The 26,655-nt window shown below is 41.2% G+C and overlaps 1 protein-coding gene across 5 annotated transcripts in view; it reads right to left on the bottom strand.

Moving 5' to 3' along the window:
- Positions 1 to 3,774: 3,774 nt before the first annotated feature.
- Positions 3,775 to 26,655, bottom strand: part of LOC131218950 (DNA polymerase kappa) — a 39,516-nt gene continuing 16,635 nt past the window's right edge. For 3 of the 5 annotated variants that reach the window (XM_058213863.1, XM_058213866.1, XM_058213867.1), the window contains 5 exons: positions 23,472 to 23,563; positions 23,094 to 23,205; positions 20,629 to 20,987; positions 5,590 to 5,888; positions 3,775 to 4,059 (listed from right to left, as the gene is read on the bottom strand). In XM_058213863.1, coding sequence (XP_058069846.1) covers positions 3,927 to 4,059; positions 5,590 to 5,888; positions 20,629 to 20,987; positions 23,094 to 23,205; positions 23,472 to 23,563 — 995 coding nt within the window. In that variant the 3' untranslated portion in view covers positions 3,775 to 3,926. The remainder of the gene's footprint in view (positions 4,060 to 5,589; positions 5,889 to 20,628; positions 20,988 to 23,093; positions 23,206 to 23,471; positions 23,564 to 26,655) is intronic. The other 2 variants (XM_058213864.1, XM_058213865.1) reach the window with 2 other exon arrangements.

The raw sequence follows: 26,655 nt of genomic DNA, 5'->3' as shown, positions 1-26,655 counted from the left end.
TAGAATTGGTTGTCAACTATAGTCCGTTAGCCCTAGTTTATTAATAAGAATCATATTAAAAGACCAAAATAGCCAGACACGAAGTAGGAAAAGACAAACATATCTACAAGCTGGTTACTAGCCTGAAATATATTGGGTTACAATCTCCTTATTTGCCACTTTCTCATGCACAAAATGATGATCAACTTTGATAATTTTTAGTATGTTCATGAAAGAAAAGATTGGTGGCAATGTGATGTTGAGCGGGTCGCGAACACTTTCATGTCCAAGATGGACCAGAGAAGGCCCGATCGGAGGCGGAGGTGATCCGGACCGTCAGAACCTTACATCAGGCGTATCTCGCAAATCGGAATGAGTTCCTCGACATACCATATATGATTTTGGGGTAGGAGAAGCTACTTTAGCCAAATGACCCGGCTATGCCGGGTTGCCCACGCCGAATTTGCAAAATTCAATCAGATCGACATTCGATGGTCGAAAATCCATTTTATTTTTGTTTTTACTATTTATAGTAAATTTTAGTTTGATTAGAACTCTTCGTCCTTTGAGCTTTAGGAATTGTGTCCGACATGAAAAGTGCTTAGAAAAATTAGGAGAATAACGTGATTAAGCCAGATAGGACACTTACTATAAATAGTAATAGTAAGTTACGAATTTTAGGGAGTTTGATTCTAAAACTTCTTCCAAGGTTCGAATTTTAGGGAGTTTGATTCTAAAACTTCTTCCAAGGTTTGGTATCACTACTTAAAGGATAGTAAATTCATTTTTATTATCTACCAATGAAATTTTGAATTTTCTAGAATTTATTTCTATTTTCTTATTTTCCCTCGTGGATTCGAGGTATCTTTGTGAGGAGTCCAGAGAAGCTCCGTGGATTCGGAGTAGTTATCCCCTTGAGGAAGACGGTGATCGACCTCATCACGCCCATCCCTGCATCACAATGTGTGTTGCAGCTTTTTATCACAGAACAATTGTAATGGTTGGATCGGTAAATCAATTACCAATAACAACATCCTAAGCCAGATAAGTTCCCACTCCAATCCTCTACTTCAAGAACAGATCTCTCAATAACAGATTGCTTCTTGCATTTCCTTGTCACAAGATTTCCTCCAATAAATGTATAGTAACCCACAGTAGAGCGACGATTAATAGGAGACCTGGCTTAATAAGCATCAGAAAAAGCCCATCCTTGTCACAAGATTTCCTCCAATAAATGTATAGTAACCCACAGTAGAGCGACAATTAATAGGAGACCTGGCTTAATAAGCATCAGAAAAAGCCCACAAACAAAGATGTCCATTTGCATTGTATAAAAGTTTCCATCCTAAAGCAACCATCAAGTATTGAAAGATAGAAAGTACTACATTAAGATGTGATGTACAGAGCATGCATGAAGTAGCTAACTAGACCAAAAATATAGGGTATATCAAGTCAAGTGATCTCGAGATAAAGAAGTCACCCACTAACCAACTGTAAGTACCTAGATTGTCTATAAGAGTACCATATCAAGGTGTAGCCTATTAGAAATTTAGAATCCACTGCCGAATCAACAACTTTACAGCCCAACATCCAGTCTTCTTCAATAGACCCAGAACATACTGTCAGTCTGTCACTGAGATCAGGCAAATCCTGCTTTAGACTGAGAGATTTCAAATGCCAAGAAAGTATCACAATGCCCCAATATCTTAATCTCAAACTTTTGACTACGGAATGACTTTAAGGCTATGGCACCCATAGAATCATCTAAATATGAAATCCATTATCTACATACACAATTAGGACTGTTCTCCCCTTCGTTGAACAAACAAGTAATGGTTAGCACTGAACCAGGTAAAACTACACCCCATAAAGGCCCCACTAAAGTTTGACAGACCAGGACGACAAGACTGTTTGGGACCACATAGAGATTTCTTGAGCCTAAAAAGTCCATGCTTTCCTTGTAGAAGAAAACTGGGACGAGGTTCCATATAAACTTCTTCAGCAAAACCATGAAAGAAACTTTCTTTCTTTTTTTCTTTTTCTTTTTTTCTTTTTTTTTGGTTTTTTTTCTTCTTTTTTTTTTTTGTTGTTTTTTACATCTGATTGAAATAGGGGCCACCCAAGATGTACTACAACATAAATAACCACTTGCAACTAGAAAAAAGTTTTCAAAATAATCAACACCAAAGATCTAAGTAATATCCCTTTGCAACCAAACGTGCTTTATGGTGCTCGATAGTCCATCAGGTTTGACCTAAATGGTATATACCCAAGGACACAACAGGACATTTTTCCTTAGGTAAGGGTACCATTTTCCAAGTTTCATTCTTTTCTAAAGACTCCATTTCCTTATAACCTTTTTCTAGTTTGGATAGAAAGAGACTCTTTAGCAATCGAGGCATGAAAATTGTTGAGCAGCAAGAGCAAATGACCTATAGGAAACAGAAAGACCTTAAAATAAAATAAAATTAAAAAATTAAAATAAAATAAAATAAAATAAACAAATTTGTTGATTGGATGAGCAGGAATAAGCACACCTCTTAGGAATAACAAACAATGGATCAGTGTGGGAATGTATGATACTTAGACATCCATTCAAAGATTCATTGCTTCAATGTTTGTCTGCGTCGTGGATGAATGAATTTTCTTCCATCTTTCGTAGACAATAATTAGTCATTTTGACTATGACTGACTAGTAACACAAAGATCGGGACTAGGAAGAGGGACATATGCCCTTGAATCAGTAGTTACTACCTCCCTGGACTCGGAAAAGGGTCTTTCAGTGATTGCCCTAGGTTTGAGGAAAAGGAACATCTTCAAAGAAGGAAATATCAGATGTATACTCTTTCAATTTCATGATTGAACACTTGCTAGACTGACCCTCGAATGACAGCACAAGTTTCTTAAAGACAATCATCGATAAATATATTTTTGCTTGTGGGCCGGAAGAGGATTCTCACAATTGATAACCTGCAGAGAAGGGCCATGATTCTCCCTAAAATGTCACATGTGCAGGGAGAACAGAGAATCGATCGATCACCTCTTTATTCATTGTTCCTTCGTCATAAAGTTGTGGAGTCACTTTCTCTCTTTGTTTCACACGACTTGAGTTCTGCCGAAATCCGTGGAGGATTTGCTTTGAGCATGGCATGGTGGAGGTGTAGGTAAAGGCAGGAAAGCCAGGTGGAGATAACTTTTCATGGCAGTGGTGTGGTCGATTTGGGGGGTTAGGAACAAGTGCTGTTTTAGGAATCGTTATGTGGACCATGTAGAGGTCATAAGGAAGGTTAATGCTCTTATTGATGGTTGGGCTATCTATGTAAATTCTGCTGGCTGGCCTTTTGGCTTGAGTGTTTTGTTTGCTTGTATTCTTTTCTCACTCTTGCAAGTTTCTTAATAAAGTGGCCATTCTCTCTCTCTCTCTCTCTCTCTCTCTCTCTATATATATATATAAAACCTTGTAAAACCTTTCGAGGTAGCGTTTCCATGTTTTTCTTAATTCCAATGAAAACGCAGTGGAATATCCCCTCCCAAATTAAGTAGCAAGAGCATCCAGAGAGAGAGAGAGAGAGAGAGAGAGAGAGAGAGAGAGAGATATCACTTACCAAATATGGACACCATGCACATCATAGTTTTGATTCTGTATCATAAGAATATGATAAACGAGGGCTATAATCACCTTTCAAAAAAAAGGGCTTTAATCTAGTTCAATATGCTACAAATTGCTTTAATCTGGTTCACCAGAATTTATAAAATTCTACTGAAACAAAAGTCAACGTGCTAGGATAAATATTGTAAGGAATTTTATTATGGAATGTTGAGGTTAAGCTTCAAACAATCGTGCTACTTCATGATATTAAAACACCCTCATTATGGTACATATAACTTGGAATTGAAGAAGAAAAATGAACCTTTTGATATATACATCAGCAAATAGAAATACTATACTACAAGTTCTTATTACCCTTAAGAAAGAACAAATCAATGGGAAGATACTTGCCGTCTTTGGGGGATGACTTTTGCTTCTTACGTGCACTTTCTTTAGCATGCCGTGCTTTTTTAATGGACCTAGTAAGGAAACTGCACCAATCAGAGTGAATGCAAGGGAAGAAAAAGAAAGGAAAATCCTGACAATATATAGCTGTGGTAGATGAAATGAAGAGAGGTACATTGACAAGGTATATGAGGACACACAACAGCCAGAGCCATGTGTTTATATGATGATTTTCTTTCTTTCTTTTCTTTTCTATTTTTTCTCCTTTTTTAAAAAAAAAAAAAACTTCATGTGTTGACCTGTCTGTTTTAACTTTTATAGTGGTTAGATAAAACAACACTGCTTTAAACCAAGCATCAACTTCACTAGTTGATGGAAATAGTAGAGAATAACAAACTGCATAACTTTCATGTTCCATCTGAAGGATTTTAAGGGTACTCTCGTAAGTTTGAAATCCATCATCATCTTCATGATCATTATCTATGCCTTATCCCAACTAATTGGGTCGGCTACAAGAATCCCATTGAAATAATTCAGGAACAGACGTCTAAAGAAAAAGAAAATAAGATAAAAGCATTAAACCTGAAGAAACACTGTTTAGCACAAAGAATTGGCAGTGACTGCGTAACCATTTCCTCAGTTTGCTGGCCTTCTTCTAGTGGGGAAAAGGGAAACAGAAAATAAACCCTTTGGCATCTCACTTTGCTGGATTGGGGTTTGGTAAATATGGAAAGAGCACAACAATAAAACCTTATAATACATCTGAACCCTCCCAACATTGTGTTCCCTAAGGCCAAGGAAAAGACTATATCTTGGGTGATGGGCTCAATCTTTTTAAAGGATGTAAACAAGTTCTGGGAAACTGGGGTGGGATCATGTAATCCAGAATTCTGTGGTTTGGGAAATTTTTGGGATGAACCCTCATCATCCTCTTTCCTCCCTATTTTGGCTTGTACTCTTCTTTCTTTTGGTGCTAATTAATGGATTTGCCATCAAAAGGTCGATCTTTGCAGAGAAAGTTTGCAATTGTGCGTCCAAATGCATGCATGAATGTGTACGGGCTTGGGTGCAAAGGTACCCTTGAATACAGGTCAATGAGCATACAGGTCCTATTTTAAGCAGCCAGCGGTATATTTAGTGTGTAGTTACTCGGTTCATAGCCTCTGAAATGAATATTTTCTGGCAAACACACTCAGTACGTGTGGGGGCCATGTTTTAGTGATCCAAACCATGATCTGATTGGTCCGCCAAAATGCCTCATAAATCTTCCATATCCTGTCCCCTTGATCAGCGGGTGACAAATTGATGTTGAGAGAAATATACAGCAACAATTGACATTTAACAGAAAATGGGACAAAGAAATGTAAGGCAGGATCTTCTGGTCCGAGAAATTTTTGGGGCATCCTCTATCCACCATCAAGTCAATGGTTGATGACCAAATCGTGGCTCAGATTTTAGGACTCCTGGACCTCAACATTCTGTACATTCAAAAAGGTTCAGGACCCAATAATTCCTCATATTTGGTATATCATCCCAGGTCTGGATCCCCAAAATTTCATATAACCGATGGCAAAATCTGGAAGCAGTGCGACACTAGGTGAAAAACAGTATGCTACCTCTGCCGTTGCATAAGGTCTCCTGAGATATGCATCGATTCCTCCTTCTGAAGCATCTCCGCAAGATGGTAGTCAGAGTGTTCTTGTCTCTCCTCAGCAAAACTTGGAGGCAGTTCAATCCCACAAAGTGAACATCTGTAGTCATCTATCCAAAAGGGTTTTTCTTCTCGACAGGATGAGATTACCACTTTATCATCTAAGAGACTAGTTATGTTTTCCTTTTCACCCATGTTGTTGGCCTCGGACTGTCCAGATGAACAACAATGTTCTGTTTCATGAGATCGTGTAACATGGGCTAGCTGGATAAACAGGAAAAGAAATCAGACCACGATTCAAGCTATTCTCAAGTAAATAAACAAAATTGTATAGGGTACAAAACAAATAGGAAAGGTAGATGGATAGTCAAATATATTTGTCATGAACACAAAAAATACTTGTAAACATGGACGCTCTGCTGTGCGGAAGAAGAAATGATGAACCATGTGCTTTTGTTATGCCTTGTAGCAAAAAAAATTATGGTGTAGGGTGTTGATGTGATTCGGGGTGCTTTGGTTGTTTCGAAATTCAGTGAACAATCTCATCATCGGACAGTAGGCTAAAGCATTGGGGCCAATGGGTTGATTAATATGGAAAATGGTGGAGCATACTTCTCTATGGATGATTGATGGGGACATCAAGCACACACGCACGCCCCCCCTACACACGTACGCAAGGAGGAAGAGGACCCCACCATCGATCTGGATTGATGACGACGTTCAAGGAGGGCCTTCTAGTTAGAGGACTGCGTTTTGGTTCATTGGAGTGGACCCGATAGCATGTAAAGCCCACCATGGGTTCTCATGATCATAGTCTATTAGTTTAATTAATCTCGTATTTTAGGTTTTTCTTATTATTGTTATTAAGAGTATCATGGACGGTTTAGATTACTTTGATTAGTTGTTATTTTTTATTACTTCATCGCCAAGTAATAGGTTGTGCACATGGCGCGAGTTTTGGGATGTAGGGTTTTCTTAAAAATAGGCACCCCTTGTAGGTTTTTTTCCTCATTGAAGATTAATAAAAATTCCTGCGTTTTTCTACTCCTCTGAGCCTCTAAGTTGTGGAAATCCAATTGGGTATGAAAACCTCCCTTCCTCGAAGGGCTGACTACTGTAATGTGAAGCCACATCTATCCCGATTCACTTCCATCTTCTACCATCCATACTTCTCATCTCTTACAATCATCTACGCTTCAAATCCGTCCTTTATTGCAGCAATTTTCCTCTTTACAGCAGAATCCCAAAATTTGGCCCTACAGGAGGGCTGAAACTTCGGCGGAGCACCACGCACAGACTGCACATCGGATCAGCCCAAAACTTAGGGGTTTTGGAGCCCACCCCTGACCGACCAGACTCAAGGAGTCGGTTTCCGGATTCGGGGCCCCCTCGCACGTGCGGCCAAGCCCCTGCGCACATGCGTCAAGTCTGGCCCGCTGTCCGCGCACGTGGACTGTCGCCAAGTTCAGACTTCTCACCTCTCATACCTCTCATACTTATTTTCCATAACCCTAATCCTAGATTGCATTATTTTCAATTTGTTTGCCCCTTTTTTCTAATCCTAGGGTTCTCTTAACTGAAACCTGTGAATCCCTTAGATTAGGGACAGATTGTTGTGCATGTGTGGATGAATTTACTTCCCTTTGAGTATCATTTGGTTCATAATTCTTATTGATCCAACCCCAACATGTGTAGGTCTAGACCCGCATAGATTCCCCTTAATTGAATGTTGAACTTTTGTGTGGGATATGGAATTTGTGTAATTGCTTCTGAACTAACGTGATCTTAAGCCTAAAAATCTTGCACATCATATTTGAATTTCATGTCCTGCATCAAATTTGGTATCAGAGCTTAGGGTTCTTATAGGAGAATGCATTACATGTATAGGGTTTAGTTTGTTTGTATCCATTATGCATCAATTCTCATCATATATAGTTATTTAGAGGTCCATAAATCATGATATAAGCTGTTGAAATTTCTGTTATCAGAAAGTTAGCAATTCACATTGCTGAAATTTTCTATTATCCCTTTATTTTGACAACTATTTTGTTGAATTTTGGTGACGTTGTGTAATTTCCCTCATATAGAGTCTCATAGGATCATTTAGTCTCATTTAGACGCATATAGTCGTAGTAGAAGGTCCTTAGGTTGAGTTAGTAGTTGTATTCCCACACATACGGGTCGTGGTTTTGGCTTGCACCCTACGCTAAACATGGAGCAATTGCAAGAATCAATGAACAAGTTGACCCAGCAGGTTGAGTCTTTGGGTAAGCGTTTGGAACAACGTATGGACCAATGCCTTGAGCAGTTTAATGTTCGCGTTACCCAACTACAGACCTCCCTCGGGGCAAACCCCAACATTAGGAAAGATGTCCAATCTCAGGTAGGTGGTTAGAAGGTTAGACCAAGGAATGGAGGTGGCCAAGGAATTGGTTATGGGCGCGCACCCGTGCCTCGACCCCACGAGGGACATCATGATCAATATGACCCAGATGCGCAACTCCTCCATGGAGTTAGAGTAGATGCCCCTACGTTTGATGGCTACTTAGACCCTAAAGCCTTTTAAAATTGGTTGACGGATATGGACCACTATTTTGAGTGGTATGACATGTTGGATGCTCGTCGAGTCCGATTCGCCAAGATGAAGCTTGTAGGTCAAGCAAAGAGGTTTTGGGCGATGGTAGAGCGAAAGAAAGAAAGAACGAGGGAACTCTCAATAGTCCATTGGGGGGAAATGAAAGAAACACTTAAGGAGAAGTACCTCCCTTTCTCTTATCACTTACGATTGATTGATGAATGACAGTCTCTTCGACAGGGTTCCATAAGTGTTGCTAAATATATTGAAAAGTTCGAAGAGTACTTGACCCATTGTGAGGTTGATGAGGACCCCGTACTCACCCTTGCTCGTTTTAAAACGGGCCTCCGTCCTGATATTAGGAGAGAATTGCTCGCCAAAGACATAGACACTATTAAACAGTTGTATCAAATGGTGTTAGATGTCGAGCAATACCTCAAAGCATCTGTGGGAAGACTGACTTTCGCAATTCTAGTGCTAAGGCCAACCCCTATGGAGGTAAACCTAACACTGGGTACCAGAACAAACCTTCTAACAGTTTTCAACTCAGGCCCAAGGATGATAAGGGTAAAGAAATTGCCGAGTCTAGCTCGCATGGAAGTGGGGCAACTAAGTGTTTTAGGTGTCAGGGGTTTGGTCATTTTGCCCACTAGTGCTGCACGAAAAGGGCACCAAAGTATTCCTTATTGATGGGCAAGTAGAAGTAGTGCGCCCAGAGAGTGACAGTGAAGAGGAAGAATATGAATCAGTAGAAACCCTAGTGATGAGGAAGAGGGAGCGCAAGAGTCTGCGACCCTCGCAATTGTGTGTTGCGCCTTGGCTCAGGGCAAGAACACTGATGATTGGCGCCACAACACAATCTTCTATACTTATGCAAAGTGTGGAGAAAAGAGCTGTAAGATGATCGTGGATAGTGGTAGTTGTGCCAACGTGGCATCAACTAGCACTATGAGCCGTTTGGGCTTGAAGCTTGAAGCCCATCCTCAACCCTATAAAGTGTCATGGGTTGATGAAACTTTCATTCCAGTCTCACACTGTTGTCTTGTTCCTATTCAGTTTGGATCATATAAAAACACACTTTGGTGTGATGTTGTTCCTATGGATGTTGGTCATATCATTCTGGGCAGACTGTGGCTCTATGACAATGATATTACCATATTTGGTCGTTCAAATGTGTATACATTTTGGTTCGAGGGCAAGAAGGCCAAGCTAAATCCACTGCCACCCAAGAACACGACTGGAAAAGAGTCCACCACACAGAGTGGTGTGAGCGGCTCAAAAGAATTGAAGGAGTCAAAGTCCAAGTCCAAACCTCTCCATATTCTAAATGCCAAAGACTTTGAGCGAGAAACGGAAGCGAACTCAATGGTATACGCCCTTGTGGCTAGGGAGAGTATATCAAAGGCTAGTGTATAGTTACCCACTAAAGCCATTCAGGTAGTGCATGAGTTTCGTGATGTCTTTCCTGATGATATACCAAATGAGCTTCCCCCTATGAGAGATATACAGCATGCTGTTGATTTAATCCCTGGGGCGACTCTACCAAACCTCCCGCATTACAAAATGAACCCAAATGAGCATGCTGAGTTGAAGAGACAGATTGACGAACTCCTAGAGAAGGGTTTCATTCGAGAAAGCATGAGCCCGTGTGTCGTGCCCGCCCTTCTTACACCTAAGAAGGATGGCACGTGGAGGATGTGTGTTGATAGTAGGGCCATCAACAAAATCACAGTCAAGTATTGGTTTCTCATACCGCGTCTTGATGATATGTTGGATATGATGACCAATGCTACTATCTTCTCAAAAGTAGTTATCACCAAATCCGTGTACGCCCTGATGATGAGTGGAAAACAGCCTCAAGATGAAGGATGGGCTATACAAGTGGCTAGTTATGCCTTTTGGGTTAACTAACACCCCAAGTACTTTCATGCGTGTGATGACCCAAGTGTTGAGGGCCTTGAGGCCCTTCATGGGAAGTTCCTAGTCGTATACTTTGATGATATCTTAATTTATAGCTTGACCAAAGAACAACACCTCAACCATATGAGGTAGGTTTGTGGGATCCTTAGAGCCGAGAAATTGTACACCAACCTAAAGAAGTGTGTGTTTTTGTCTAGTAGTGTTATCTTCTTAGGTTTTATTGTTTCAGCTGAGGGCGTATCGGCGGGTCTTGAGAAGGCCAAGGCCATCGTCAATTGGCTTGAACCCCACAACATTCATGAGGTGCACAGCTTTCACGGCATATCCACCTTCTATAGGCGATTCATTCGAGGTTTCAGTTCCATTATGGCTCTCATCACGGATTGCATAAAAAAATGAGAGTTTCAATGGACAAAGGCAACCTCGAAGGCCTTCAAGAAGATAAAGGTCAAGATGACTGAAGCTTCAGTCACGCGACTTCCAGATTTTTCAAAAGCTTTTAAAGTCGCATGTGACGCGTTAGGAGTCGACATAGGAGTACTTAGTCGGGAAGGGCATCCTATCGCCTTTTTTAGTAAGAAACTAAATGAGGCGAAACAAAAATATTCCACCTAATTCTATGTGGTAGTGCAATCACTGCGCCATTGGCATCATTACCTATTGCCGCAAGAATTTGTCTTATTCTCAGATCACAAGGCCTTGAGGTATCTGAACTCGCAGAAAAAATTAAACCCTAAGCACGCCAAGTGGGTTCAATTCCTTCAAGAGTACACTTTTGTGCTTAAGCACAAGGCTGGTGTAGACAATAAGCCTGCCAACGCTTGAGTCGTCAAGTTGCGTTACTCAATTCCATGAGTGTTGAAGTCACGGGCCTCGAGCGCATTAAATAAGATTATTCTGAGTGTCCAGATTTTGGAGTTGTGTACGCATCGTTGTTAGAAAGTCCGTCAGGAGCTAGCAGTGAGTACTTGATTTTAGACGGATATTTGTTTAGGAGTGACCGCTTATGTATACCGCGTACCTCCCTCTGCGATTTTCTTGTCTGGGAGTTACATTCAGGAGGGGTTGCAAGTCATTTCGGTCGAGACAAGACCATTGCCCTAGTGAAAGATAGGTTTCATTAGTCAAGCCTCAAGCAAGACGTGGCCAAAATTATAGGGCAATGTCGTACTTGTCAATTGGCAAAGCAAAGGAAACAAAACACAGGATTATACATACCTTTACCAGTTCCATTCATCCCCTGGCAAGACATCAGTATGGACTTCGTGCGTAGACTCCCCAAAACTATTCGGAAATATAATTCCATATTTGTTGTTGTGGACCGTTTTTCTAAAATCGCTCACTTCATTCCTTGTTCTAAGACCTCCAACGCATCTCATGTTGTCAAGCTGTTCTTTAGTGAGGTCGTCAAACTGCATGAGTTACCAAAAACCATGGTGTCTAACTGGGACGTGCGATTCATGAGTTACTTTTAAAAAACACTATGACACATGATGAACACTAGGCTCCAATTTTATTCTGCCTACCACCCTCAGACCGATGGTCAGACTGAGGTGGTGAATAGGAGCCTAGGAAGTTTACTTAGATGTTTAGTAGGGGAGCACAATAGGACCTGGGACACTGTACTACCTATAGCCGAGTTTGCGTTCAATAGTTCTATCAATAGGTCCACAGATCCAAGTCCTTTTGAAGTCGTTACTGGTTATAAGCCTAGGAAGCCTATTGATCTTGTCCCTATGTCACTGTCCCATAGGCCATCAGAGTCTGCAGAGTCTTTTGCACATCACATTCATTCATTGCATCAAGAAATTAGGCGAAAGATCACTACTAGTAATGAACATTACAAATTTTCTGCAGACCAGCATAAACGTTTTAAGGAATTCAATGTAGGGGACTCTGTGATGGTCCGCATTAGGCCCAAGTGGTATCCTTAGGAGGCCGTTCGTAAATTACACGCGCATAGTGCTGGACCCTTCAAATTATAAAACGAAACGGTCTTAATGCATATATGGTAGATCTTCCACCTTCCATGGGAATTAGTTCCACATTCAATGTGAAAAATCTAGTTACTTTTCAGGGGACCAGTGATACTTTGTCCAGCTGATAGGTCCCAAACGTAGAGTGCAAGTGCTACGATAATTTGTTTTCTCTTCGGGTGAGAAACGTACCACAATTTGAATGCAAATTACTTGCCTCCTATTAACGAATACATTGGCTGCTTAAATAAGCAAGGCCACGTACAAACAGTCCGGAATAAAAGGAAAGTTAACAACTAACAAATGAAATGCAACACACGTAAAACAGAGCAATAACAAACTGAAATAAAATGACGTAAAACTCGCGATGCGTTGCGTGAAATTTGCAACGATGGATGACCCTTTCTTCTGCACGTAAACTGCCACGATTCAGTCCACAGTCCATTCCTGCATGGACTCCATGTACTGCACGTCCCCAGCAAATCCCAAATATTTGGGATTTGGCTTAAGGCCTCTCTCAGATCGTCGTGGCCTATCAATACCCCCCCCCCCCAACAAGTTAAGTGGACGCTTGTCCCCAAGGTCCATAGAAGGAAAGCGTTCACTCAAAGACTGGTGGGACTCCCACATGGCGTCCTCGACTGGTAGATGCTTCCACTGGACTAGATTGTCTTCTTCAAATTTATTTCCCCGTTTGACCCAATGAGCATCCAATATATTTTGCGGTTCGAGTATAACGGCCCCTTCATCATTCACGGGCAGTAGTTCCTTTGAAGGTGTCGCAAGCTCACCCACGCATTTTTTTAAGAGTGAAACGTGGAAGACAGGATGAATGCGGTCTCCTTCCGGTAGTTGAAGTTTATATGCGACTACCCCCAATTTTTTGTATCACTGGATATGGACCGTAGAAGCGACTAGCTAGCTTTTGGTGGGCTCGTTTGAAGGCGGTCTGTTGTCTGTAGGGGTGCAACTTAAGAAACACCATATCACCAACTTCGAATGACACATCCCGACGTTTTTGATCCGCCAACTGCTTCATACGATTAATGGAAGTCTCCACGTTGCTTTTGAGTTGGCGCAGCAGCTCGTCGCGAGCCTCTAGTCTCTGGTCTACTTCATGCACCGAAGAAAACCCACTATAGTAAATGGGAATGGAAGGAGGTAAATGCCCATATAATGCCTGAAAAGGGGTCATGCCCGTGGACACATGATACGTTGTATTGTACAAGAGCTCAGCCCATGGAAGGTAGTTACTCCACTTGCGTGGCCACTGATGAACCATACCTCGGAGGTATTGCTCAACATAGCGATTAACAACTTCTGTTTGTCCGTCCGTCTGTGGGTGATAGGCGGAACTGAGTTGTAGCTTGGTTCCCGACATTTGAAAGAACTCCTGCCAGAACTTGCTGATAAAAGTGGGGTCCCTATCGCTGATGATGGACTTGGGTAGGCCATGCAATTTAATAATTCCGTCTACAAACTTTTCAACCACGATTTTAGCAGTAAAAGAATGAGTTAAGGACAGGAAATGAGCAGACTTACTCAAACAATCGACAACTACTAGGATCGTGTCCTTGCCATGGGATGTTGGCAGCCCTTCGATGAAGTCTAAGGTGATGTCGTCCCATACTTGACATGGAACGGGTAACGGCTGCAGGAGCCCAGCTGGAGACAATGTTTCAAACTTCATCCTCTGGCATGTTTCACATTTTTTTATATATTCTTACACCGTTTGGTACATTTTTTACTAGTAGAATTGTTGGGCTAATTTCTTGAACGTCCACAAGACCCCAGAGTGTCCTCCTATTTTTGTATCGTGCATTTCATGGAGTAGTTTCGCCCGTAATGCTGCTAGAGAAGGAATGACTACTCTCCCTTTAAAGAAGAGCAATCCATCACGCCACGCATACGGCCCATCTAGTTGAGCCTTAGCCAAGTGAGTTAGAGATTGGACGTAAGAGTCTCCTTCATAAGCTTTTTTAATTTCATCCCATACGGTCATTGTCGGCACATGCAGATGGTGAAGAACTAGACTACTAGACTTGCGTGAGAGGGCGTCCGCTGCTGAATTCTCGCGGCCCGGGCGATAAATAATCTCGTAGTCGTAGCCCATTAGCTTGACTACCCATTTCTGTTGTTCTGGCGTAGCCACACGTTGCTCCAAGAAATATTTCAAGTTACACTGGTCGGTGAGAATGAAGAATTTTTTTCCCAGGAGATAAGGTCGCCATAAGCGTATGGCCTCCACAATAGTAAGCATTTCCTTGGCGTAAGTTGACCAAGATTTTTTTGTAACCCCCAATGCTCGACTCATGAACGTTATAGGCCTGCCTTGCTGCGATAAAACTGCGCCAATTCCCTCCCCAGATGCATCGGTTTCAATGGTAAAGGAGTCATTGAAATTAGGCATAGCTAACGTCGGAGTAGTTGTCATTGCTTGTTTGAGAGCCAGAAAGGCTGCGTCAACTTCATCATTCCAACCAAATTTTCCCTTCTTGAGCAAGTTGGTCAGGGGTCGCGCTATAATGCCATAGTTTTGAACAAACTTCCGATAATACGCTGTCAAGCCTAAAAAACCACGTAACTCAGAAATATTAGTGGGGGGTGGCCATGCGACCATGGCTGCAATTTTACTGTGATCAACCTTCACTCCTTGATGTGTGACAATGTGCCCCAAGTATTCCAGTTCCTGTTGGCCAAATACGCATTTGCTTGCGTTGTTAAAGAATTGGTGTTGTCGCAAGGTCTCCAATGTTTGCCGAACATGCACCATATGTTCATCCCACGTGGGACTATATACCAGAATATCATCAAAAAAAACCAACATAAACTTTCGAAGGAAGGGTCGAAATATTGAGTTCATGATGGCCTGAAATGTCGAGGGTGCGTTACAAAGGCTGAAAGGCATTACGAGATATTCGTAATGGCCATTATGAGTACGGAAAGCAGTTTTAATAACATCGGAAGGATTCACTCTTACTTGATGATAGCCGGCCCTCAGATCAAATTTGGTGAAGTAGCGCCATATAATTCTTCCAACATATCGTCTAATGTCGGAATGGGAAAACGATCCTTGACGGTGGCGAGATTAAGTGTGCGATAATCTGTACAAAATCGCCAACTACCATCCTTCTTTTTTACTAGTAATACTGGCGACGAGAAGGGATTGGTGCTAGGATGTATGAGCCCCGAATCTAGCATTTCTTGGACCCGCTTCTCGATTTCAGCTTTCTGGAAGTGGGCGTACTTGTATGGGCGTATGTTAATCGGCTCGGTCCCCTCTTTCAACGTAATACAATGGTCCACTTCACGTTCAGGTGGTAAACTTGAGGGCTCCTGGAACACATCTTCATATTCTTTCAACAACCCCTACATACTTTACTGCTTATCTTCAGTTGGTGCATCAGGTGGTGCGGTTTCCATGGTCGGCTGAAAGCACACAGCAAATAACGCGTGTCCTCGGCGGAACTCCTTTGATATTTCTTTTAGTGAAGCTGTCTGAATGGTTTGCACGTCCACTCCTTGCAGCCTTCGGTCTTAATTTTCCCAAATAAAATCCATGGTCAACTGCTACCAGTTACAAACCACGGATCCCAGCATTTCAAGCCATTGAATACGAAGGACAAGATCAAGACCTGATAAGGGCAGAGAGAAAAGGGTGAGATAAAATTCGGTGCCCTGTAATTCTACCCGTACCTTATCATAACGCCCCTGGCACGTTAGTTTGTCTCCGTTGGCCACTCGGACAGGGAAAGTTTCCGTAGGTATGACTGGCAACCTGAGCATGCTTGCTAAACGGTTGCTGATGAAGTTGTGTGTCGATCCACTGTCAATCAAAACCATTACTTCGTGGGGACCCATTTTCGCTGTTACACGCATGGTTTTCGGTGTTGTCCATCCCGTTAAGGCGTGCAATGTGATCTCTGGTTCAAGCTCAGGTTTTTGTACCTCTACCGTATCTTCCCTGTGGTCATCTTCCAACATTTGTTGATCAGTAATGTCCTCACATATCATATTACCCATATGCCCTTCCAAGAGTAACAGCTGTGGTTTTTGACATCTATGGCCTGCTGTAAAACATTCATTGCAGTTGAAACAGAGACCTTGTGCCCTCTTCCTCTGCATTTCCTCCCAAGACAAACGCTTAATGGGTCCCGCAGGTGCAACAGGAGCTACGCGGGTGGCTTGTGGAAGAGCTAACGGGAGCTCTTGCAGGTGGTAACCGCATGAACCTCCTTTGCCGTGCGAGCTGATCGTCCCTCATTCGTGCTAAGCTAATGGCCTCTTTGAGTGACTGTGGCTTAAACATCCGAATTCCATCCGCTATTTCTGCCTTCAAGCCGCCCATGAAAGTCCCCACCAATGCCTTTTGAGTCCACCCCTGGACCCTGTTGCCGAGCTTTTCAAACTCGCGCTGGTAGCCCCTCAAGGTCCCTAGCTGTTTGACACGAGAAAGAGCTTCGTCGAAGTCCTCACACTCCGATGGTCCGAAGCGAGCCCAGAGTTCTTCCTCAAATTTCTCCCATGAAAGCACGTGTCCTTCGTCCCGAAATGTCCTGCGAATCCACTGCCACCATTGGTTGGCCTCTCCTTCCAAATGGTATGCTGCCATGGAAACCTTCTGGACTTCTGTCGTGCCCTGATATTCGAAAAACTGGTGCACACGGTTGAACCATTCGGTTGGGTCATCCCCCGAAAATCGTGGAAATTCCAGCTTCGCCATTTTGGCGGAGATGATTTGCCGACCCCCATCGATGCCTTCTCGGTGATGGTTGCCGTGGTTGGGATTTTCCTGATTTACGATCATGACATTCGAAAGTCGATTGAGAGTTTCCTCCATTCGCAACAGTCCTTCCTGAACTACACCGAGTCCAGACTCCAAGTGCTCAATACGCTCCCTGTTAGTTCCCATTAGCAACCTAGCTTTGATACCAATGATAGGTCCCAAACGTAGAGTGCAAGTGCTACGATAATTTGTTTTCTCTTCGGGTGAGAAACGTACCACAATTTGAATGCAAATTACTTGACTCCTATTAACGAATACATTGGCTGCTTAAATAAGCAAGGCCACATACAAACAGTCCGGAATAAAAGGAAAGTTAACAACTAACAAATGAAATGCAACACACGTAAAACAGAGCAATAACAAACTGAAATAAAATGACGTAAAACTCGCGATGCGTTGCGTAAAATTTGCAACGACGGATGACCCTTTCTTCTGCACGTAAACTGCCACGACTCAGTCCACAGTCCATTCCTGCATGGAATCCATGTACTGCACGTCCCCAGCAAATCCCAAATATTTGGGATTTGGCTTAAGGCCTCTCTCAGATCGTCGTGGCCTATCACCAGCCCTTCGCCCATCCATCCTGATTTCACATATCTGTCCCTTGACCCATGGCCTCTTCCCGACCTTTCTTCCTAACCTCTACCTCCCATACCTAACCTTCCCACACCCATAAAGGAAATAGAGGATATTCTGAACCATCAGATAGTATCAACGTCAGACGGCAGGTTTCAAAAGTACCTGGTTAAGTGGAAGTCACGCCCAGCTTCAGACAGTACGTGGCTCACTGAGGAGTTTCAGAGACTTGATCCTGACATCTTGGAGTGGTTCGGGAGTTTTGTTTCGCCAATGGCGAAATCTTCACAGCCAAGGAGAGTTGATGGGGACATCCTATGCACACGCACTCCCCCTACGCACGTACGCATTGAGGAAAAGAACCCCACCATCGATCTAGATCGATGACGATGTCCAGGGAGGGCCTCCTATTTAGAGGACTGCGTTTTGGTTTGTTGGAGTGGACCCGATAGCCATGTAAAGCCCACCATGGGTTCTCATGATTTGTGGCCCACTGGTCTAATTAATATCATATTTTAGGTTTTACTTATTATTGTTATTAAGAGTATCATGGATGGTTTAGATTACTTTGATTAGTTATTATTTTTTATTACTTCATCGCCAAGTAATAGGTTGCGCACATGGCGCGAGTTTTGCGGTATAGGGTTTTCTTATAAATAGGCACCCCTTGTAGGTTTCTTTCCTCATTGAAGATTAATAAAAATTCTTGCATTTTTCTACTCCTCTGAGCCTCTAAGTTGTGAAAATCTAATTGGGTGTGAAACCCTCCCTTCCTCGAAGGGCTGACTACCGTGGTGCAAAGCCACATCTATCCCGATTCGCTTCCATCTTCTACCATCCATACTTCTCATCTCTTATGATCATCTACACTTCAAATTCATCCTTTATTGCAGCAATTTTCCTCTTTACAGCAGAATTTCAAAATCTGGCCCTGCAAAAAAGCTGAAACTTCGGCAGAGCACCACGCACAGACCGCGCATCGGATCGGCCCGAAACTCGGGGGTTTTGGAGCCCACCCCTGGCCGACCAGACTCAAGGAGTCGGTTTCCGAATTCAGGAGCCCCTCGCACGTGCGGTCAGGCCCTTGCGCACATGCGTCAAGTCTGGCCCGCTGTCCGCATGCGTGGACTGTCGCCATGTTCAAATTTCCTACCTCTCTCATCCCGCTCGTACTTATTTTCCATAACCCTAACCCTAGATTGCATTATTTTCAATTTGTTTGCCCATTTTTTCTAATCCTAAGGTTCTCTGAACTGAAACCTGTGAATCCCTTGGATTAGGGACAGATTGTTGTGCATGTGTGGATGAATTTACTTCCCTTTGTGTATCATTTGATTCATAATTCTTATTGATCCAGCCCCAACATGTGAAGGTCTGGACCCGCATAGATTCCCCTTGATTGAATGTTGAACTTTTGTGTGGGATATGGAATTTGTGCAATTGTTTCTGAACTAACGTAATCTTAAGCCTGAAAATCTTGCACATCATATTTGAATTTCATGACCTGCATCAATAATTTGGTTGGAAGGAACAGTAGATTGTTTAAAGATTAGGTCCCTCAGCCTTGGGGTGATGGTTAATAGGATCTTCAAAATGTTAGCTACATGGGCCAAAGCTAATGGGATGTGCATAGATGTTCTTTACTCTATGTTCAACGTTAAATAGGAAGAAATTATCCAAGAGCAGAATTTTGCATCAAAGATAATAGCAAAGGTAGATAACGCCCCCTTCTGGCACGTATAAAATTAATTCTGTTTATTGTTTTTTTGGGAACATAGGTCCGTCTGGGAACGGCAGAGTGATGCATGATGAAGATGGCACCGAGCTGATGGTCCTCTCTGGAGTGTTGGGTAACAACAACTCAAATAAGGCTGAGGCTGAGGCTGGGGTTCTCTTGCAAGCGGTTAGAGCTATTACAAGATTAAGTTTCTCCCTCCAATGGTGGAAGGCGACTCGAGGAATGCTGTTTGTTGGGCAAGTACAGGGACAAGTCTGTGGAGAATGGAAGATGTGTTGGATGATTTGGCAGAGCTGGGCAAAAACAAGACTATCGTTTTCACAAGTGCATCGTGAGGCAAATGAGGTCGCTGATGAGCTAGCTAAAGAAGTGGCTAGTATAGAAGTGTTAATCACTGAAGATATATGAAACTGATGTAATCTTTGTTTCTCATTGTGGTGGGGGCCTCTTTGGGCAGGCCTCCTTTTGTTGTATTCTTCTTGCAATAAAATCCTTGATTTAATATTTTTTTTTAACAAAAAAAAAAAGAGGAAAATATGCACCATAATTAAGTAGTTATAACCCTTAGAACCTCATGAATTATCAGATTTAGCATTTATCATTGATAAAAATCCGCATTAACAACGAACAGTCCTGTAGCCCAGTTAAAGAGTTAAGTCGCAACACTAAGGTCATAGATTTAATGTCAACATACCCCTTAATTGCATAAAATAAAAAGTAAACAAGAAGTTAGCAGGAAAGATCTATTTAATGCCATGCTGAATGTGCCAGAAGAAAAAGACGATAGCTGTTAATGCACTTCTAAGAAAAGAAATACAAATAAAAACATAGGTACACTCAGAGGCAAAGTGACAAATCTCATTCTCGATCATGGTAATTTCTTGGGAAATTTCAATTGTTAGATTTTTCTCTCAGGATATATTTGGGAAAAATATTGGATGATGGCATTAATTAAAAATAAGAAATAGGATAAATATAAAGGAGAAAAACTAGAGGAGTTTGTGAGGAAAAAAAAAAAACTAAGAATTGGAAGAGATGAGGTTCAGAGTAATTTTAAATGAAAATTAGAAAATGATATTATCCTTAAAATGTCATGATATTCTCACAATTCATGTAGCTGACCCCAATTAGTTGGGATAAGGCTTTGATGATGATGATGATGATGATGATGATATTCTCATGATATCATTGGGTTTTTTGAAAATATCAAGATATTTTCACAATACTATTGTTATTAGATACTGGGATAAGATCGCTGTATTTTGAAAGACGTGGGAGATATCTGTCAGTATGCTCACAGGTAGTGACTGAAGCAGTAATGCCACCCTTGCAATAAAAATATGGTAATGCATAAACAAAGTTGCAAGGTCAACTTTTCAAAAGTGAGCCTCCGCAGTGAATAGATTACAGAAGTTTTGGGTTGCACTACAAACCTGGGTTGCATGCTCTTCATCTTTCAAAGATCTTGTGCTTTGATGCATTTCAGCAGCAGCATTATCAACAGTGTGGCACTTATGTTCAAGATCAGACAGATGATCAGAATCAGATGGGCATCCAGAATCATCCGGGATGAAATATTGATGGAGATCATCATTTGACAGACCGACCCCATCGCCGTGAGCAGGAAGACAAAAATGCATGAGATTATTATCATTAATCTCCGAAACCAAGGAATTGTTACCACCTGTAACTTTTCGAGAAGTGTCTCCTGAGATTACAAAATCCATGAGAGTCTTTTGAGAGCGATCGGTATGACCCAACCTGTCATCATTGAACTGCGACACGCGCAGACCTGTCAAAATAAAACACAGTTCAACATAATGTAGAGAAAAAATGTTTTGTATGCTATCAAGCATTCAGATTCAGTAAAATTATCTTAGTGAATAGTGCATGCACCACAATCAGCAACAATCCACTGTTTTTCTTCCTCTTCTTCTTTCTTTCTTTCTTTACATTTTATCAACTTTTACTGGGTATGACAATCATTTGTCAAAAGACATTGCAAGGCCAACCTCACAGGTGAGGCATGGGGTGAGGTGCAGTCAAGGCAAAAGTGAGAGATTGTCTTTAAACATGAGATGATTTCAGGTTTATGTACATGAGGTAGACTGCTTAATTTTTTATCCATAAAAGAAATAACACTAATTTTTTATTCTATTTCACTATAATAAACAGTAGACTTGTGAGGTTTTGGAAGGGAAGAAGAGAAGAGAAGAAGAGGAGAGAGGATGGAGAGAAAAAGGAGTTTAACAGAAAGGGGTAGAACATGTACAATGCACACTCACCCTAGCACTCACTTTTATTATATTTAGAAGAAGGGACAGTAACATACTCCAGAGAGCACAGAAGACATGCACTCACACACGCTAACACTACCTTAACATACACACATTACATAATCTTTCTATACTCCCCCTTGAGTTGGAGCATAGATGTCAATCATGCCCAACTTGCCAGTAATACTGAAAAGAGCAACTCGGTTGAGAGACTTGATTAGGACGTCGGCTAGTTGGTCCCCAAAGCGAACGAAGGGTGTTGCAATTTCCTTGTTAGCCACTTCTCCCGAATGAAGTGAAAGTTAACCTCAATGTGCTTCGTGCACTCATGAGATACGGGTTTGTTGGCAATGTGAATGGCAGCCTGATTATCATGCAAAGGAATGGGGCTGGAAAGAGGATAGCCAAGTTCTTGTAACAGAGTGCAAGGCCAAACAAGTTCACATATTGCATGAGCCATTGCCCTATACTTGGCTTCAGCAGAAGAGCAAGCAACAACAGACTGCTTCTTACTCTTCCAAGTGACAAGATTGCCACCAATAAATGTACAATATCCAGTGGTAGATCGTCGATCATGTAGGCTTCCAGCACGGTCAGCATCAAAGTAGCCTAAAAGATGAAGATGACCATGTGGAAGAAGGAGCAAAGCCTTACCGGGGGTGAACTTGAGATATCAAAGGATATGATACACAGCTATCAAATGTGTGGTGCGAGGGGCATGCATGAATTGACTATCAACACCAACAACATAAGAAAGATCTAGTCGATTAATAGTGAGATAAATAAGTCGGCCAACCAATTGACGGTACATCCCTGTATCAAAGAGGCAAGAACCATCATCAGGAGAGTTTCAGAATAGTATCCATAGGCATAATGGCAAGCTTGCATCCTAGCATCCTTGTTTCAGAGAGGAGATTGAGAGCATATTTTCTCTAATAGAGAACCACACTTGACTTCGACCGAGCAACTTCAATCCCCAAGAAGTATCGAAGAGTCCCGAGGTCCTTGATCTCAAAATGAGTTTTGAGAAAGGATTTGACATTCATCATTCCCCTTGTATCATCTCTAGACAGCACAATGTCATCCACATAGAGAATTAAAACGATAACTCATGTGGGTCGATGGCACACGAAGAGAGAAGGATCAGCTTGGCTTTGAATAAATCCAAAGTCTAGAAGAGCATTGCTGAACTTGTCAAACTAGGCACATGGTGATTGTTTGAGACCATAAATTGACTTCTTTAGTCAACACACGAGAGGAGAATCGTGAGAGCCTTGAGGCATGGAAAAGCCTGGGGGTTGATCCATATAGACCTCTTCAACAAGATCACCATGTAGAAATTCATTTTTTACTTCCAGCTGGAATAAGGGCCACGGCAAGTTCAAAATAGCTTCAATTACCGATTTCCCTGGTATGAAGATAAAACTAATTTCTACTATTCTAATAACCTTGTTTCTTGTCTAACTCTTTGTTCCACCACCCTCTCCCAAAGTTTCATAACATGACTCCTAAGTCAAATCCTCTCATCGTTCAACTAGGACTGGAAGTATGCTACAAGGTGAATGCATGGACCTTGTAACATCCCATGATTAATATGCATAACATGCAAACAATCTACATACCAAGAAGCCTCACGGAAAGAGGGAGCTCTGCCTTTAGCAACTTGGTAGCATGGTTTAAGATATCCTCCCTTGAGCAAATATACCTTTGCAAAGACATGGCTCTAGTCCGAACCTGCAAATTGTATATTTCAGTAAATTTGTCATAAAAAATCAAATACTAAGCCATTGTTAAAACAGTGTTAGAAGCACTACTAAGAGGAGCATAAAGAACACAAACATGTAATTCTTTACATTGTCCCAGATAAAGTGTATCATGAACTTAGTGGACTGTAAGAACTAACAGATTAGCATGGAATTGTAGAAAATCCCATAGCAAGTAATGTACAAAAAGCAAAAGTGGAAGCTGACAGCAACAAGGGGAACAAGAATGAAAGAGACCTCAAAAGATGCAGTCTTCACTTTCAGTGTCAAAGTTCGACCACCAAGACCTTCCTTTTGCATGTCACTAGACAAGGTTTCCGCAATATCCGCTGCAAGAGCAAAAGTTAAAGACTGGGACATTCCAGTTGCTTCTTTGTAAAGACCACAATATAGACATATTAGAGAATAGAACCCAGCAGGCACAAAAAATAATAGATTTGCACTACCAGATACTACATGAACTAAAGGGTTCTTCTGATTAACATTAATTTTAGTTCAAGAGGTAGGAATCGTTCATTTCCAAAAGACAGGGAAAGGAGGGAGCTAAAGCTCAGCAGCACACTGGAAACAATTATTTAAGCCTATCCAAATAGCTGTGAAAAGGCTTTGATGATGAGACTGGAAATAACAGTTTCCATAATCAAATCAAAGCTTTCATCTGATGTCATAAATCTGAACCATGGTTGGAGAATTTACAACCTGGCTGACATCTTATTATTTGCTCCTTCATTTACACTTTGTTGTAGTTAGATTATCATTCTACACAAAAGAATGCCTCTGCTTTTATTATTTGTTCACTGTTTCGTTTATTTACACCATGTAGTTATGTTTTTGTTGTATACAAAAGAAAGCCTCTCCCTTTTTATTATTTGTTCACTGTTTCATTCTACAAAAGGAATGCATCTTCCCTTCTTCTTCTTTTTAATTCAATTCGTATGAAGAGGGGGCTAATGTTTAGGAAGAATGAATGAAGTATTTCTTAATTTTCAGAAGAACATCAGTTCTTCTGGTAAGTTGCCTCTATGACACAAAGTTAGATGCTTGGCATCTAAATATCATTTATATGATCCCAGATAAGGTGCATAGTTACCTCAACAGTATGTCCTACACGCGCTATTTTAGCTTTTTTTTCCTACACAAGAAATAAACTTGAGAAGAGTGCTGGGTTTTGGGTGATGTACTATAAGGTCCAAATGACTTCAACCCTTTATACAATTTTTGGGCGAAGAGATCGTACAGTACCTTTGGTGTTGAGTATATACAAATTGGGCTTGTAGTTGAGTGATACAGGACATTGATATGATGGGACTCGTTGTGGGTGGCCTATGCATCACAAAGTCTCCAGATTGGAAGATCCTAGCTATAAACATCTTGGCCTTTATTGGTTTAAGGGGGACTGTTGCTGCATCTTCTTTCTTAACAATTTTTAAATTTCTACCCATTGAAAGGTTCAAGATTTTTCTATTTCAGAGAGTATTGGTGCATGGACCATTCACAGTAGACCTCATTGAAAAATGGGGCTCACTTCTACAAACTGTAAACTTGAATTTACCTATACAATCTCTCAGCCCAAGCATTTTATAATGTTTCTATTTGAAAAGCAATAGCAACACTTTTCTCCTAAATGGTAGTGGACCACAGCTTTTATTATCATTCTGTCTGGCAGTATAAAATATCAAGAGCTAGAAGTCACAGCATTAACATTTCATCTTCCTTGTGTACTTAAGGTTAGACCTTCTGCCTTGCATGAACGGTGCTATAATGGGTTTGTGTAGCTGATAGTGAATGAAAGCAATCTATCCCAATTAATTACTACAATTCCAAAAGTAGCAACCAGTGAGCCATGATTCCAACCCATAACAAGGTGTAACAACAAACCAATTAGAATGCTGATGATACACATACACCAACTGAATATCATCATCTTGATTTATGAGAAGTTTGGTCCTTGAGCCTCATGATCCAGACTCTTGTGAATACATTATCATTTGGCTCATAACCATGTATTGCGGTATAGATGAAAGTTGCTTTAGCCTGAAACATTATTCAGAAGGGGAAGTACAAATTGAATTAAATGGTGTTTAAAGGGCGTTAAATGGCTACATTGTGCTAATCTTGAGGGCCTATGAGAAGCTACAATGAGAAGAAATAGCAAGAACATGAGATGCTTATGGTGTGTTGAAACCCTAGCCCTCTATTCTTATTTATAATAGTAAAAATGTGAAGGATTGGGGCCTATGGGCCTCATTACATGGACGTGGGCCCAATAGGCCTAATTCAACTAATCATCCTTTTAACATTCCCCTCAAGCTAGAGCATCCTAATGAGGCCCAGCTTGGAACAAGGCCTGATTAGTAGAGGCGATGAGACCACCAATGACTTCAAGCGAATAGGCCCACGGTGTTCCATAATGGTAACAGTGGTCATTACGGCATTTTTTATTTTTTTGAAAAAAATAAAAATAAAAAACTGTTTCTGGACCATTACAGGCAGTTTTTCCTGTAACGCCCGTTACGGCCACGTGTAACAGTTATGGCTTTTACGGCTGTTACATAACTGTTTTTGTATACCTTGACAGGCACTCCTGCAACTTCAGTGACTAAATTTGAAAATGTGCAAGAAAGGACGCTCACATTCTAGAAAATGTTGCATCCAACACATGGACAAAACTATCATGAAAAACATGTACTTATCGATCTCGTCATATAATAGCACTATTTAGATACTATTTATATATTTTAAAGTATTAGGCCCTGTTTGGTAGATGCCTAAAAATGAGTTGATCTCAATTTAGTTTACAGTAATTATGTATTAGAGATCTTGATCTCCAATACATAATCACTATTAACATGAACTCATCATGTATTAGGATCAAGATCCCTAATACATAATTACTTTTAACTAAATGAAATCAACTCATTTTTAGATGCTACCAGGCAGGGCATTAATAGCATCTAGACGCATCTTTCTATATGTTACAGTTTTATGAATTATTACTTACAAAATCTTATACCATTCGATAGCTCAAACAAAGCTATGATGATCATGATGAAGATAGCCATAATTATTCACTATTGTTATCATATATTATTGGATTTACAGGTGTCTGGGAATACCTGGTTTTCAAGGTTCCATGTCATGGCATCCTCATGCCCTTACTAAGCACCAGAACTGTGGCTATATCGAAGTAACATAATTTGTCAAGATATGTCTTATCTCCATGCTTAATTGTATCATCTTAAATACAAGATCACTAGCAAGCACACACACAACTTTACTAAGTTAATAGGCAAGTTGTATAGTCCTAATTACAATTACTCTCAGGTAAGTCATAATAGAGGGCTGATGCAATGGAAGAATGGACCTCGATCAAATTAACTGTTGATTTATCCGATGGACCCCATGAGTAGGCCCCCATCCA

The sequence above is a fragment of the Magnolia sinica genome, chromosome 11 (assembly GCF_029962835.1).
Source record: "Magnolia sinica isolate HGM2019 chromosome 11, MsV1, whole genome shotgun sequence".
In the NCBI taxonomy this organism is placed as follows: domain Eukaryota; kingdom Viridiplantae; phylum Streptophyta; class Magnoliopsida; order Magnoliales; family Magnoliaceae; genus Magnolia; species Magnolia sinica.
This window is presented reverse-complemented; position numbering and strand designations above follow the sequence as displayed.